General features: G+C 46.0%; 1 protein-coding gene across 1 annotated transcript in view; it reads left to right on the top strand.

Moving 5' to 3' along the window:
* Positions 1–14,127: 14,127 nt before the first annotated feature.
* Positions 14,128–14,549, top strand: part of SOD2 (superoxide dismutase 2) — an 8,181-nt gene continuing 7,759 nt past the window's right edge. The window contains exon 1 of the mRNA XM_006915032.3: positions 14,128–14,283. Coding sequence (XP_006915094.1) covers positions 14,261–14,283 — 23 coding nt within the window. The 5' untranslated portion in view covers positions 14,128–14,260. The remainder of the gene's footprint in view (positions 14,284–14,549) is intronic.

The raw sequence follows: 14,549 nt of genomic DNA, 5'->3' as shown, positions 1-14,549 counted from the left end.
GCACTAAGTGGGAAAACAGAAGGTGAGAATGCAGAGTGGAGGGTGGAAGTCCCTAAATCCTGGATGACATCGTTAAGCTTCCAAACTAACCCAGGAATGGCCAGTTGCTGAGCTCCCTGTGAAGTAAAATGGGAATGTCCTTATGCTTTAAACCACCACCCTCGCGGTTCCTGTTACCCATGACCAAACACATTATGGCTTACACAGTTAGAGAAAAAGGGCATTTACATGATAAACCAGTTAAAGAAAATGGAAAAGTACCAACAAAGCTAGGTTTTTCTCTGGAAGAAAAATATAATAAAGCAATTCACCTGCAGAGAGTTGAATATTTGAAGTCTCAAGATATGAATTGGTTTCCTTTACCGAACCCACGAATCAAAAGTAATTGTTCTCCTTGTGGCAGTTGGCTTTATTCTTGTTGCTTTTACATTATGTTATGATTACAGCTCTCATTGTTCAGTGATGTGATAAAGCAGACATTTAAACACCATTATTCACTTCCAGAAAACCAAGCTCTATAAGACATAGACCTAGATAGATTAAAAATGTAAGGGGCTTGGACAGCCTTATTTTCCGAACTTTTCAGAATATTCTTCTGTTTGCCTCTGCTGCTTGCTAACTGTGTTTAACCTGCGGGTGCAACAGATAAGTCTTGTTGGGTCGAACACTCAGTGAAACTGCTTCTAATTTTTAAAAAGGACAGCTCTTTATTTCCCATAAATTAAAGACCCACGAGCTCAGGAGACAGTCCATCTAAAAGCCACGTGCCTGTTTCACTCTGAACAAGCCTCACCTCTGTGCCTCTGTAGAGAAGAACCCTGAGCTTCAGGGAGTTCTGCTGCTGGCCGCGATGACCGCCTGCTACAGACACCTGTTAGGGAGAACACAAGACTTATGCCCGTTGCTCTTTCTTGCCTTCATTAACTGCCTAAATATTTTCTGTATCCCATTCATCTGTGTCCAGTGCTAGCAGCCACATCCAGGTCTTTATCTTTGCCTGTGGACTGCTGTAACAGCCTTCTAGTTAGTCCCCTGCCACCCACCCAAACCTGCTTTCACACAGCAAGCAAGCCGTTTCTAATACAATTCTGGGAGGTTCCATTTCTGGGAAAATGGAGTGGGCATCATATCCCATGTTCCTCTCATTAAGCGCCACTAAAAATCCCGGACATTATAAAACAAGCACAAGAAGGCACACTAGACAGAGGCGAGGTGAGCCCTTTGGGCTTTCTTTTTGCTTCATAAACCCAAGAAGCTGGCCATCTGGAACTGCCAGCAAGCACAGACAAAACACGCACCCCAACAAAAGCCTGGTTCCTCTAACCAAAGGACCAGGGAAGGGGCAGCCCAGCGAGGCAAAACCTTAGACAGCAACCACTCTGTCCTGCCGACACCCCCATCCACTCCAGCATAGGCTTCCGGTCAAAGCACTGGTGATCTGCGTACCCTGAATCGGAGACATTTGGTACACATTTTCAACGAATTGCAAAACAGAAAGAAAGCGCTTAATGGTCCTCTGGGAAAGAGCGCCACCTAGTGATGGAACAAAAGCCCCAAATCTAAATGTTGCGCTTCCAGTCCGGGGTCAAAGACGGGTCAGTGTGGGCTCTTCCTGCCCAGAAAAGGGAGGGAAGTGGGTGCACTGTCAGGAAAAGGGACTGATGAAGCCCAAACGGAATGTGCTAGAATGTTTCAGATGAAGGCCGGGCTTGTTCCTCATTGTTGAGGAAAGAAACATCTGTATGAGACTGTCACCCAGTGGAGGCCTCAGAGAAGTCTGAGGTCTCCTTGGGCTTCCGGAGAGGAAGAAGAATATGGGGCTAGACAGAGAGGGGGAAACGAGGGCTAACACTTCACTAGATGCTTTACCTGCATTGTGTCATCAGTCTTCACAACCAGGCATCTAGGGAAGGGAGGGCTTGTTTGTTTGTTTGATTTTAATTAAGTTTATTGGGGTAACATTGGTTAACACAATTATATCATTTTCAGGTGTACATGATAATTTAACATCTATATATTCTATTGTGTGTTTACCACCCAAAGTCCAGTTTCCTTCAACTACCACATATTTGATCCCCTTTACCCACTTCGCCCTCCCTCTACCCCCTATATTTGACCCTCTTTACCCCATCTACCTCCCCCCTCTTCCCTCACCTCCTACCCTCTGGTAACCACCAGCCTATAGTCCATGTCCCTGAGTCTCTGTTTATCTGTCCTGTTCCTTTGTTGCTTTTAGGTTTATAGCCCACATATAAGTGATATCATGGGATTTTCAACTTTTTCTATCTGGCTTATTTCGCTTAGCATGATTATCTCGAGGTCCATCCATGTTGTCGCAAATGGCTGTGCTGCTATGAACATCGGTGTGCAAATATCTTTATGGATATGATTTTTTAAGTCTTCGGGGTAAATGCCCAGTAGAGGGATTGCTGGATCATATGGTAGATTAGTTTTTTGAGGAACCTCCATACCGTTTTCCATAGCGGCTGTACCAATTTGCAGTCCTACCAGCAGCGTATGAAGGTTCAGGAAGAGAGGGCTTGTATTGGTCCAATTTGATAGACGAGACAGCTGAGGCTCAGAGAAGTTAAATGGCAGCAGATAAGAAGGAGCAAAGCCTCGACCTGGAGGATCGAACTTATTTCACAGCCTAACTCTCTTAGACCTACACAACAGGCTTCCCGGAGGGACATAAGCAATACTAGACCTTTAGCAAAGTAACGGTACTACTGCTGCAGAGAATGAGACTTAAAGTATGTTTCATCTCATCAGACTGATGTCGCGATAAGCATAAGTGTCCCCAATTTGTGACATCTTTACATTATGCCCATAGACCCTTGAACTGAATAACGAGTCTTCCTCTCAATAAGAGACAGACAGCTTAGACACAGGGGAGGGGGATTTTTTTTCTTGGTTCTAGGAACTAAATGCTCCATGTAGTCAAACGATCCAAGAGGTTTGAGTAGAGCCTCTGCCCAGACAGAGGAATGGTCAAATGGTAACGAGGGCAGGTCTGGGTAGGAGGCAAGCAAAAAGGGGCTGAGGTGGCCGCAGAGTCTTTCTTATTAGTAAAACCGGGCTGTCCAAGTCCTTGTCTAGCAGGCAAGGAAAACATAGATGTGTGTAGGCAAATGGAAATTTCCAGAGGCCCATTCTCTGAGCGGGGCTCAGTCCTGGGGGAGCCTAGAGGTGCAAGTGATGCGAGATGGAGGAGGGGCCCTGTGGTGGCATTGGCTAATGCTATCCGAGTAGGACCCCCAGAGGAAGCCCAGCTGCGAGAAGGGGATCCACCCCCCGAAAAGGACTGGTGAGGTCCAAGAAGCGTTTCAGGGCCTCTGACCTTGAAAATAAGGAACAAGCAAATATATAGGATAATTGCCAGCCAATAAATGTGCTTGTTCTGTATAGGGATCTCACTAGGAGGCATTAAAGCGATGATAAATATTTAATGCATTTTTGAAGGCTAAACCATGGTATGACTTTGATCTGAGCATTTTCCAAAATTTACTACATGCGAGGCTTTAGCCTTGGCCTTTGGAAAAGCTGGAGTTGCATTGTAAAGTACAGCAATGACCTCAGTAGTAATCTAGCAGCTGACACGCTGAGAAATTATTATAACGTCATGTTTAAAATTAACTTAAATCTGAACTACTACTACTGAATGTCTTAAAAAGAGAATCATTTTATTTCTTTTGAATTAAACTTCAGATTTATTCTTACATTTTTAAAGTTCGTTCTGTAATGGTGCTATTTGTCTTTGACCAAATATCAATCATACCGATTGGCCGTTAGGCGCTGAGCTAGAGTATGCATTTATTGCATTTCTAAATTCTTTTGGAAGTGACTGAAGGGGAGCAGAATATGCCACCCCAAAATGTGCCACTTTGGCATCTAGATTATTTTGAGCTAAAGTCAATCAAGACGCAGCAGACTCCAGAAAAACATTTACCTCTCTCTTACCTTCCCGAAAGGAATTCTGTATGGGGTCTAGCTCAGAAAGAGAGCTATGACCAGAGATAACTCTTTATCCAAAAGCCTTAGCTGCAGGTCAGGGCAAACATCCGGTTACCAAACACCTGCTCCTCTACAGCCTGCGAATCGCCCTCTTCCTCTTTGAAGCCTGAGGCCACATCCCACTCCTGAGCTCAGGATGGCACTTCAGTCTCAACTGCCCACCTTGCCCTTGAGTCTCATATCTTTTGGGGTCCCATATGAAAGAAATTATATTTTTTTCTGTTAATCTGTCTTATCTCAATTTAACTATTAGACCCATCAAAAGAACCTAGAATTGCAGAGAAAAATTTTCCTCCCCTACATAACTAATAGAATTATGTCATCCCATTTCTTGGTATCTTGTGGATATTAATTTGTGTCTTAACATTTATTACAATTACCAGTTATAAAATCCTTAATAGGTACATATATATATTTTCGTGATTGGACTTGTTAAATACTCACCAAGCCCATTTCTTCTTCTTCCTGGTCACAGAGGTGAGCTACGTGGTCCCATTTCTCTTGCCGTCAGATGTGGCCACATGGCTGAGTCCCAGATAACGGCACGTGAGCAGGTGGGATGTATGGCATGTCCAAGCTGGGCCCCAAACAGCGTTTCTCATTCTCTTTCCCACCTGCCAGCAGATGGAGAGAAAGGTGGGGAACAAGCACGCTGGGCTGTGACGGAGTGTAAACCCTGGAGAAGACGGGCTTTATCTGTCAAAGCAGCTGGCATTACTCTTAACCCTTGTCGAAAAGAATTTCAAAAAATGTTTAAAAACAACCCAGGACACCAGGAACTGTCTAGAAGAATCTAAGTTGTTATTTTGCTTACTACTTTCAAACTTTAAGGGTCACATGTGGTCTGATTGGGTGTGGGTGCTCCTAGGCAAAACGGTGGCATAAGCTCTAAAATCCCCTGAAATGACTCATGGGGAGAAAAACCAAATTAGTACTAGAAATCCAGTGGAGTGCCACTCAAGTACCAGAAATAAGGAAAATGTTCTGGTAGACCTTGTACCGATGTGTTATAGCACATTAAGTAACCATCGCATTGAGTAACAATGATTCATGGACCATGGGATGTGATCATTATGTGACTTCCCTTCTGATGTCCACTGTGTCATTACATCGGTCTGATGGGCTTGTTTTTTCTTTGCCCTGGACTAAAATGCTGGTCCCATTACCTTTTTTTTTTTTTTTTAATTCTTAGGTAATAAAAGGTCACATAGCCACCTTAAGTCAGAACACAGGCTCAATCTTAAATGCCCGGTCTATTTAATAAAACTCTGACTCTGATTTAAAGTCGAGACTTCAGCACAGGCCTACAGCAGGCTAGCAGCCCAAGGTGGGAGAAAGCAGTGGGGAGCTGGGTGGCGGCTCCCACTTTCCTGCCTTGATCTCCTGCTCCTCCCCTGTTAGCAGGCTACACCATGGCTCCCGACTTCTCCAGGGGTGAGCTGCGGGAGGAGGAGGGGCAGGGTTACTATCCATGGTGGCGGCCTGTGAGGGCAGTGTGTTGGGGGGACCTCACTTGACTACTATCGCCTGGCCTGGTGGTTGTTGGAAGCAGACTCTTTGTCCCCTGGCTCTGGAGACCACTCTGTCGCTCAAATTTTAACAAAAATAGATATTACATCCAAAGACGAGACATTTATTTATTTATTCACTATCTTACAATTTTAATTGTCAATTATACCTCGATAAAGCTGTGGGGGCGGGGAGGGGAAGAAGATGGAGTAGCCGCAGTCTGCACGTGAGCGTCATTGCCCAGGTGGAAGACGTCTCAGACTGAGGACACCACAGGACCCCAGAATTTATACAGCCAAGAGCTTCGTGTGCCAGCAGACTGAACGTGTAACAACGACTTCTAGAGTGTGCTCAGGAAGATATTTATTCTTTTAGTGCTAAGAACACTAAAAGTCTTAGTCTTTTTACTCCATGTGATCAAAAAAAAGTTGGAGTCAGAATAAAATATTCGTGCTTACCTTAAACAATGCATTTTAACTTAAAATGTGCAAGTGCGTACGCATGCAATACTTCTTAGATAAAGAGCCAGATGTTACTGGAGCTACCCATCACCACGCTCATGATGCTTTATCTCTCTATTTCCATTTTCGGTTCTCTGAAGTGGAGTGGGAACTTAAAGACACCTGCACAGCAATCGAGACTTTAATTTTTCAATTATTTTCTCAATCAATCTTATATTTCTTTTGCTGACATCTAAGTGATTACTTTCAGTGGCTCACCTTTATTGAGTCTTTGTAAAGCATTCCATTCAGTTTTTATTAAAAAAACCTTTTTTTCCTTTTCAACTCATTTTTTAAATCAGTTTACATGGTACTTAATTAAATTGTACAATTTTAATAACTGGTAAATAGGTAAAACTAGACCTAAATCTGTTTTGGGAACAAATACATCTGACTCTTGGTAAGCATCCAACTCGACTGTTGGGGGTGATAGTGAGGGACCTGGCCTTGATCATTACAGGGCTGTGGGCATCTGTCAGTATGCTCCACAGAGGAACCCAAAGATGTCTGTTAATCCGGAAAGTTGTTGAAGTGGACAGTGTATTAAAATGCTTCTATTATATTTATTCTGCCTGGAACAGCATGGTAGAGTGGAAAAGCATGGGCCTTGGGGTCAAGCTGACCTAGGTTTAAATCCTGTGTTATTTGCTTCCAGCTTAGAGACTTGGGAAAAATACTTATTCCTTCCGAATCTTGATTTCTTTATTTGTAAACCTTGGTAAACTAGTCATGAAGATTAAACAAAACCAATTAGTAAAGATGCTGGCACTTAGGTATTCAATAAATCATAGCTGTTATTTATTTTCTTGTGTGTGTGTGTGTGTGGTTGTTTCCCTGTCAATTTTCCCCCAGTTGAAAATCTGGTTCCGTGTTCTGTTTTCCAGGTTTGCCCAATACCCCAAAGTTTTGCACACAGCTGTTCAAAATAATGCTGCCAAAGGACATTTGTAATCGTCTACAACTGCCTTTCCCCTTTTGATTCGGAAACTTATGGGTGACAGTGTATATGTCTCTTCCTTTGTATGCAGACACAAAAATTCTTTCCCAGATTGTTGTCGCCCTTCAGCCTAACATTGCTCTAATTTATTGGTTTTTCACCTTTTTTTTCTTCATTTTTCAACAGATTCTAAAAACTTCTTTATTCTTCCTTAGAGGTTGTTTGTCTTCCTTCTAATTGCAAGCTCATCAGACCAAGCTTCAGGCCAGCTTCATGGAGGAGCTGGAGTATTGTCACCTGCAGTGAGCAGTGTGTCCCATGCATCACCTGCCTGGCTCCTTAGGGTGGAGCCAGCTGTCTCTCATCTTCTTGTGCCCCCTTCTCCGTCTCTGATCGTACCCCTCAGTTTTGTAATGATTTTACCTCAGTGGGGTGATTTGGCCCCCAGGGGACAGTCGGTAATGTTTGAGACATTTTTGGTTGTCACAGCTGGAGGTGGGTGAGTGTTACTATATCTAGTGGGTAATGGCCAGGGAGGTGGGTAAATATCTTACAATACACAGGACAGCTCTGCAAAACAGAGAATTATCTGGTCCAAAATGTCCACAATGCTGAGGTTGAAAAACTCCGCTCTCTGAGTTTTGGCCTTTGACCCCCAATTCCAGACTTTGGGTAGCCTCAGGCCTTCCTGCCAGCACTTCCAGACACCACTATCTTTCCAGGGTGACAGGTTCCCCACGACTGCGACAAAGCTCCTGAGAGTGGGGACGATGGCTGGTTGTACATCCCACTCAGGACAAGCTTAGCACCCAGAGGACGGCCAGTACATCACTGTTCAATGATTAACAATAGACCATGAAGCTTAGAGCACAGATTGAAATCCTTTCTCACTCATCTTCCAACTCTAGCTAATGGGCTCAGCTGTTAATAAAGGCAGGATTATGGATTCCCCAAAGCCTGGCTCAGAGCTGGAGAGGCTCACGTTTTGGAAAACCTGTGCAGATTTGGCAGCCTTCCCATCAGAAAATATAGAATTAAGAGCTGTCTTATTCAGAATCAAGGCTAACACAGAGTGTTAGGATCGACCTTTTCCCATCTTGCTCCCTTCTCTTGCCCTTGGAGAAAGGGGGTTCCAGGACCTCTGCGCCCTGAACATTGGGGCGGAGGGGGGATTTGGACACCAGTGCCCACTTTTCATCGGGAGATTTCCAAAGGTGGAGGCACCACTGGTCTTGGTGAGCATGACAAGGAAGCGCCAACCAGGCTGCCCTGGTGGCTACACAACCGATCAAAGCAACGTCCGCCTGGCAAAAGGGCCGGGGGTCAAACAGAGGCATGGCCGCATCTGGGCAGGTGCAGGGGTCTGCATGTCAGAGAGCTGGGTGGGGTGAAGCTGAACCAGCCATGTCACCTGCATGAAAACTCCCACACATGTGGGCACCGTGAAAGTGAGGTTGAGACAGACCAAGATAGAACACAGCTCTTTTCTCTCAGGCCCTGACAGTGACTGGAACTGGTGTCACTAGTACCTGGGGCCAGATGACACCAAAGCAGCTGAGAAAGACCATCCCTTAGGCTCCTCTTCCCCTCTCTGGGGTGGGGTGGGGGGAGTGTGTGGGGGAGGGCCCAGGTGGGAAGGAGACCCTGCGATTGTGATTATGAACTCAACAGTGGCTGACGTTTGGTAACCGGAGCCCATTACAGAAATCACTGAGCTGCTGCATTAGTTTGCTTGGGTTGCCATGACAAAATGCCACACACTGGGTGGCTTACATGACAGAAATATATTTTCTCACAGTTCTGGAGGCTGAAAGTCTGAGATTAAGCTGTTGGCAAGGTTGGTTTCTCCTTAGGTCTCTCTCCTTGGCTTGTAGGTGGCAGCCTTCCTGCTACGTCCTCCCACCTGGTCGCCCTTTGGCCTGTGTGCGCGTCTGGGTCCTTAGATCCTCTTCTATTAAGGACGTCAGTCGTACTGGTTTGGGGCCTGCCCTAACTCTCTCATTTTAACTTAATTACATTTTAAAGGTTCTATCTCCAAATATAGTCACATTCTGAAGTACTGCGGGTTAGGATTTCAACACATGCATTTTAAGGGACGCATTCTGCCCATAAGAACTGGATTAAGTTCTGAGCTGGTCTGGGACAAAACAAAGATATCTGTTCAAGGTGGGCGGAAATGTATGGGATCAATGTTGAGATTAAGAATGCTTTTAGTTTGTACGTCACTGATAGGACACTCTTCAAATCCAATACGAGAGTAATCGATCAGCCTTCTTTCATAGTTAACCAGAGTATCTTGCACCAACATACAGCTGACTAGTTCTTTAAACTAAATTAATGTTCTTAGGGTGGAAAATGGGCTTGTTTTACATGATTTTATCCAACTTTCCACCAAAGGGCCAATGCAGATGTAAACCAGCACCAGGATAGAGTAATGTGGGCCAGGATGGGTCATGCCAAGATGGGATCCAAGGTCCGTGCTGTCCCCAGCAGGCTGAGTTCTGGCATGAACCCCCATGGCGTATGAGGCCCACTCTGCTTCCTCAGCGTGGACCTCCTGGTATGGGGTGCAGCCCTCAGTAGATGCTGGCCAGGAGATGTAGCCAGCCTGAGATCTGGATGCTTGGTCATTGCCCTCAGTGGTCTGGGTAATCCATCTTGGGTAGTTCTTGAGAGTTATTCTTAGGACTGTGCCCCTGATTCAATCTCACTCCAATGATAAACCCTGGGATACTATTCGGAATTTTGTGGTATAATGACCGACAGATCGCCCCACCCCTTATGTAGAATGCATTAGCCATGTTATTTTTTAAGCTGGTATGATGGTTAATTTTATGTGTTAACTTGGAAGGTGTTTTTTAACTTGGAAGGTTAATTTAAATGATTAACATTTAAATTAGTGAATCTTGGGTAAAGCAGATTGCCCTCCATAATGTGGGAGGGCCTTGTCCAATCACTTGAAGGCCTGACTAGAACAAAAACTGACCTCCTCGAGCAGCGGGGAATCATTCGTCAGATCGCCTTTGTGCTGGAAGCACACCGTTGGCTCTGCTGGGTCTCCAGCCTGCAGGTTCACGGTGCAGATTTGGGATTTGCCAGCCTCCATAATCATGTGAGCCAAATTCCTTACGATACATCCTGTTCTCTCTTTACATACACATCTTATTGGCTCCATATCTCTGGAGAACACTGAGTAGTATACCTGGAGTAGTGGTGACGGTGGGTCATTTGGGAAAGACGTTGCGGTCTTCATGGAGGGATCTTACGGAGGGATCAGCTGGACTCTAAATATGAGACCACCTTTCCTTTGACTCTTCCTCCATTCCGTTCTGTTTTCCCAGGTCTGATTCTCTCCATAGACGGTGTGGGAAGATCAGTCAGGTGGGCCAAGGTGAAGGGCAGCTCCAGGAAGCTGAGTCTTCACTTAGGCTAAGATGCAGATGTGGTTAAAGGGGTAAGTGAACCAAGGTGAGAACTAGGAGCAGAATCAAGCTTCGAGTCCAAGACTTATGACCTGGGCCATATGCACAAGATGAGGCTGGAGATCAGTCAGGAGCTGAGAAGACAGGATAAGTTGGGAAGCAGCATAAGAGAGAAAAATTTCAAAACTCGGGCTACACACAAACAAGATTGGGCTGAACTCAAATTTATTGTGTGCAAGGAATGTGGGAGAACAGTTTTAAGGCACTGAATTATGTCAGGGTAGCAGAGCAATACATTCAAAGTGCACCTCTACTACCTAGTAGCTCTGTGTGTGACCTTGGTCGAGTCACTTACTATCTTTGTACAAAAGAGGAATAATAAGCCATTTCACAGAGATGCTGTGTGAATTAAGAGACGATGAAGAGTGTTTGACCTAGGACCTCGCACGTGTTGAGGATCTGCTCAATAACATTGGTTCTCTTCTCCCTTTATGAATACGATCAACGCACCACACGTTTTGTTCAATAAAACACTTTGATTCTGAGCCAAGCTCCCCCTTTCTTTTCCAGTAGTTAATGTGTTCTAGTTATAATTAGCCTGCTGATGTGGGGGATAAAAGCCCACTTTGAAACCTTTGTTAATATTACTATATCTCTGTCATCATTTTCTCTGTTAGCCTGGATCACTGGTTTTATTTTAGCCATCTAGATACTACTCTTGGTCCTATTACCAATCCAACTTATGTAAAGGGAAAGTTGATACAGCAATTCTCACTTAGATTCCTGCCTGGGTAAGATTTGTGATACAAAGTTTGAAAAGGAAAGGGGGAGAGAGAGAGAGAGAGAGAGAGAGAGAGAGAGAGAGAGAGAGAGAGCGAGAGAGAGAGGGAGAGAAGGGAGAGAAAAGAGAGAGAGAGAGAGAGAGAGAGAGAGAGAGAGAGAGAAAGGAGAGAGAAGAGAATATAGTTAAGGTCATTCCATTAATGGTCAGAGTTCACATTCCAGTACATGGAAATCATGCCTTGTAGAAGGATATGTAGCAGAGATTGCTATTTTCTAATCTATAACTCATTTTCCCTTTAGTTACAGAATTCAACTTTCTTCAGACTGAAAATGCACGCAGCTATCATGGGGCAACTCTGAGGACAGAGAAACCTCAGCCCTTGATGACTTCATGGCCCTGTCATCCCAGTCTTGCACTACCTACTCCAGATCGCTTTTACATAAGGAAATGTACTCTTCTATGTTTGAGACACAGCGGCTGGATCTCTGCTGCTAGACTATGGATGCAATTAATAATTGGCTCAAAATGATTTCACCTCAATCCACATTTTGCCTCTTCCAACCAACATTCGTCTAGACTGTGGTGGGTCTGAGGATGACTGCGAAGTAGCCTTCAGAAGTTTATTCGAGGGGTATATACAACCATGGTGCCCTGATGTGGCAGATGACATCCTGAGCTGGCTGGAGGAATTTGGGACAGATCGCAGTCAACTGTAATCTATCTAACTCCTTGGGCCAATTAAATGAGTACTGCTTATAGTGGCCACATAGAAAAGAAAGAGTCCTGTTTATTGGGTGGGGTAGACAAAGAAGATAAGAAACTTTCTTCTCATGAATAACTATTGCCCCCAAACCCTTGGTCTCAGATACTCTCACACTTGGGTTGTCTTCTATGAAAGACATGATGTTAGAGACACTTCTACTTGACTGTTACTGTCACTTCTCTACTCCCCGATCTTTGTTGCTTGTTCAAAAGGGCATGTCATAGTGGGGTGGGGGTGGGGGGACTTTAAATCTCAAGGTATCATCGTCTGTACAAACAAGAAGTACATTGATGCAGCCTGACTGGGCTGTCTGGGAAATATCCTTACGGTGATATTTCGTTTTCACTAGATCAAGCCCTCTTTTTAGTGATGGATCTGTCACTGAATTCTGTTGTTTCATCCCTCAAAATCCCTTTTCTTCCAGTTCCCATAGCTGGTACCCTAAAACTAACTCTTGGTACCTCATGTTAGGATTCAGCTTCCTGGCCAGCCTGCCCCTCATGATTTTAATGACAGGCTACTATGCCCGAAAAACTGATGTGCCTTGCTTCATCTAAAATGCTTCTCAATTTCCTGTTACCAACCATATGTTTGTGTTTTTTTTTAAAATTTTAAATTATTGGCTTTATTGTTCTGTCCTGAAATTTTAACATTTACTTAAAACCCTATAACAGAAACAGATATGTAAATCCACTGAGACTGCAGAAACGTTTTCAGACTTTACTCCTTATACATTCTTCTAATTATCCACACAAAACTAACTGCTCATAGAGAAGGTTTTAAGCTATATTAATGATTTTAAAACAAGCACAAAACACTAAAAACAAGAAATCTTCCTTTTTCAGGAGAAATGTTTTATGTTATCCTGTTTAAACATCTCTGGTATCAGTTCTGGGTGAACCAGGTGGGTCTCCTCCTGTACAGCATGGTGGTCTCTACCGTAGCAGCCTTAAAAGGGCCCCCTTCTTGTTTACCATGTTTATTTTAAGGACAGCACAGTCTGTTCCGAAGCAGAATCTCCTACTTCAACACAACACACCCTTATTTTCACATTCTCCTGACTACCGGGAAGCCCTGGCCCTCTTGCTGGGAAGTCATGCTGAGTGATTCCCCTTGCTGTTCCCCTAATCCAAAGCCTAGTCAGCTTTATGGGGTGTGTGTGGCGGCGGGGCCGGGGAGGGGCGGGGGGTTTTGTAGTGGGGGATGGGCTGTGAAGAGGCAGAAGAAAGTAACTGAAACTCTTCATTCAGCTCCATCTCCTTCCTTTTATATTATTCTATTTAATAATTTATATTATTCTATTCAATGGGCCAATAACAGTGTAAAGCTTTCCTGACTTTTATATAGGGAGGAGTCACATGACTCAGGATTTAAAAAAATTGATTCTTATTGGATACAGCTTATTAGACTATAAGACACTGTCCTCTGAGCTGTGGGTTCATGGAAGTCACTCTTAGCATATACACGACTTGACTAGTAGGACTTAGTACTCAAGAAAGTATGAATTTTGGGTTCTAATCCCGATTTATTATCTGTGACCAGGGTAACTTGGTTAAGCTCAGTGAACTCATTAACTGTCACCTGGAGTCGACGACACCTACCCTCGGGGTGACATAAAGATAAATGTATACAAACCCTGTAGCGCAGCCCTGAGCCCATTCTGGAAGGTTCAGTAACACTATTATCTGGCCGCCCTTGGCCTGGCTCAGGCTTGGAGGAGGACTCAAGGTCAGTTCTCTCCGAAAGAAAGGTCACTCGCGGCAGTGGTTTGGGGGTACTGTCCCTACAGCTTTCCAGCACCCAGGACCCGCCTTTCTTGGGGACGCGCTGGTGCGTGACAAGGCCATTCTGGAAAACAGGAGAGTTTGCTCCGGGAAGTTCACCTGACTCGGTCATGGCCCCAAGCCAGCCTCCAGGCAAGGGGCGGGGACGCACGAGCGGACCGGGATTCGGTGCCCTGCCCGGAGCCCAGCGGGGCGGGGCCGCAGTGGGCGGGGCTCGGGACCGTACCATCTCGCACAGGGGGGGTGGCGGATTTCCCTTGGGCGACACGCCGGGAAGCACGGCAGGTGAGCACCGCGGTTCCCGCGGCTCACTGCCAAGTGTCCCTGCGACCCCGGTCCTCGCGTCCCCTGGGCCCAGGGCTCGGGCCGGGCGCGGACGCGGCAGACCCCGGGGCTGTGCACCCCCCGGGTTGGGATCGGCGAGCAGGGGGCGGAGCCTGCGGCGGGCGGAGGTGTCCTTGCGGCGCAGGCCGGGTCGCGGGTTTATAGCGGGCGGTCAGCGTGGTGCGACAGCTCGAACTCCGAGAGGCTTGCGTGTGGCGTCACCATGTTGTCCCGGGCGGCGTGCAGGTGAGGCCCTCGGGGACGCGCTGCTCAGCGGGGACGCGGTCCCGGCCCCAAGGGTGAAGGGGGTGGGCAGCGGGCGGGCGGCAGGGGCCGCGCGGAGGTCGCCTCCGCGGTCCCCGTTCTTTCTCCGCACTCAGCTGCTCTGGGGCTGGGACCCGGAGGTGCCGCGGGGACGCAGGGGGCAGCCCTGCCTGGGGGCAGGTGTCGGTTGAGCGCGTCCAGGTGCTCCCGAGGCGCAGGGTCGCGGCGTTACTTTACTGTTTCAGAGT

The sequence above is a fragment of the Pteropus alecto genome, unplaced genomic scaffold (assembly GCF_000325575.1).
Source record: "Pteropus alecto unplaced genomic scaffold, ASM32557v1 scaffold195, whole genome shotgun sequence".
NCBI classification, from domain to species: domain Eukaryota; kingdom Metazoa; phylum Chordata; class Mammalia; order Chiroptera; family Pteropodidae; genus Pteropus; species Pteropus alecto.
The sequence above is the reverse complement of the archived record's forward strand: the minus strand, read 5'-3'. Positions and strand labels throughout refer to the sequence as shown.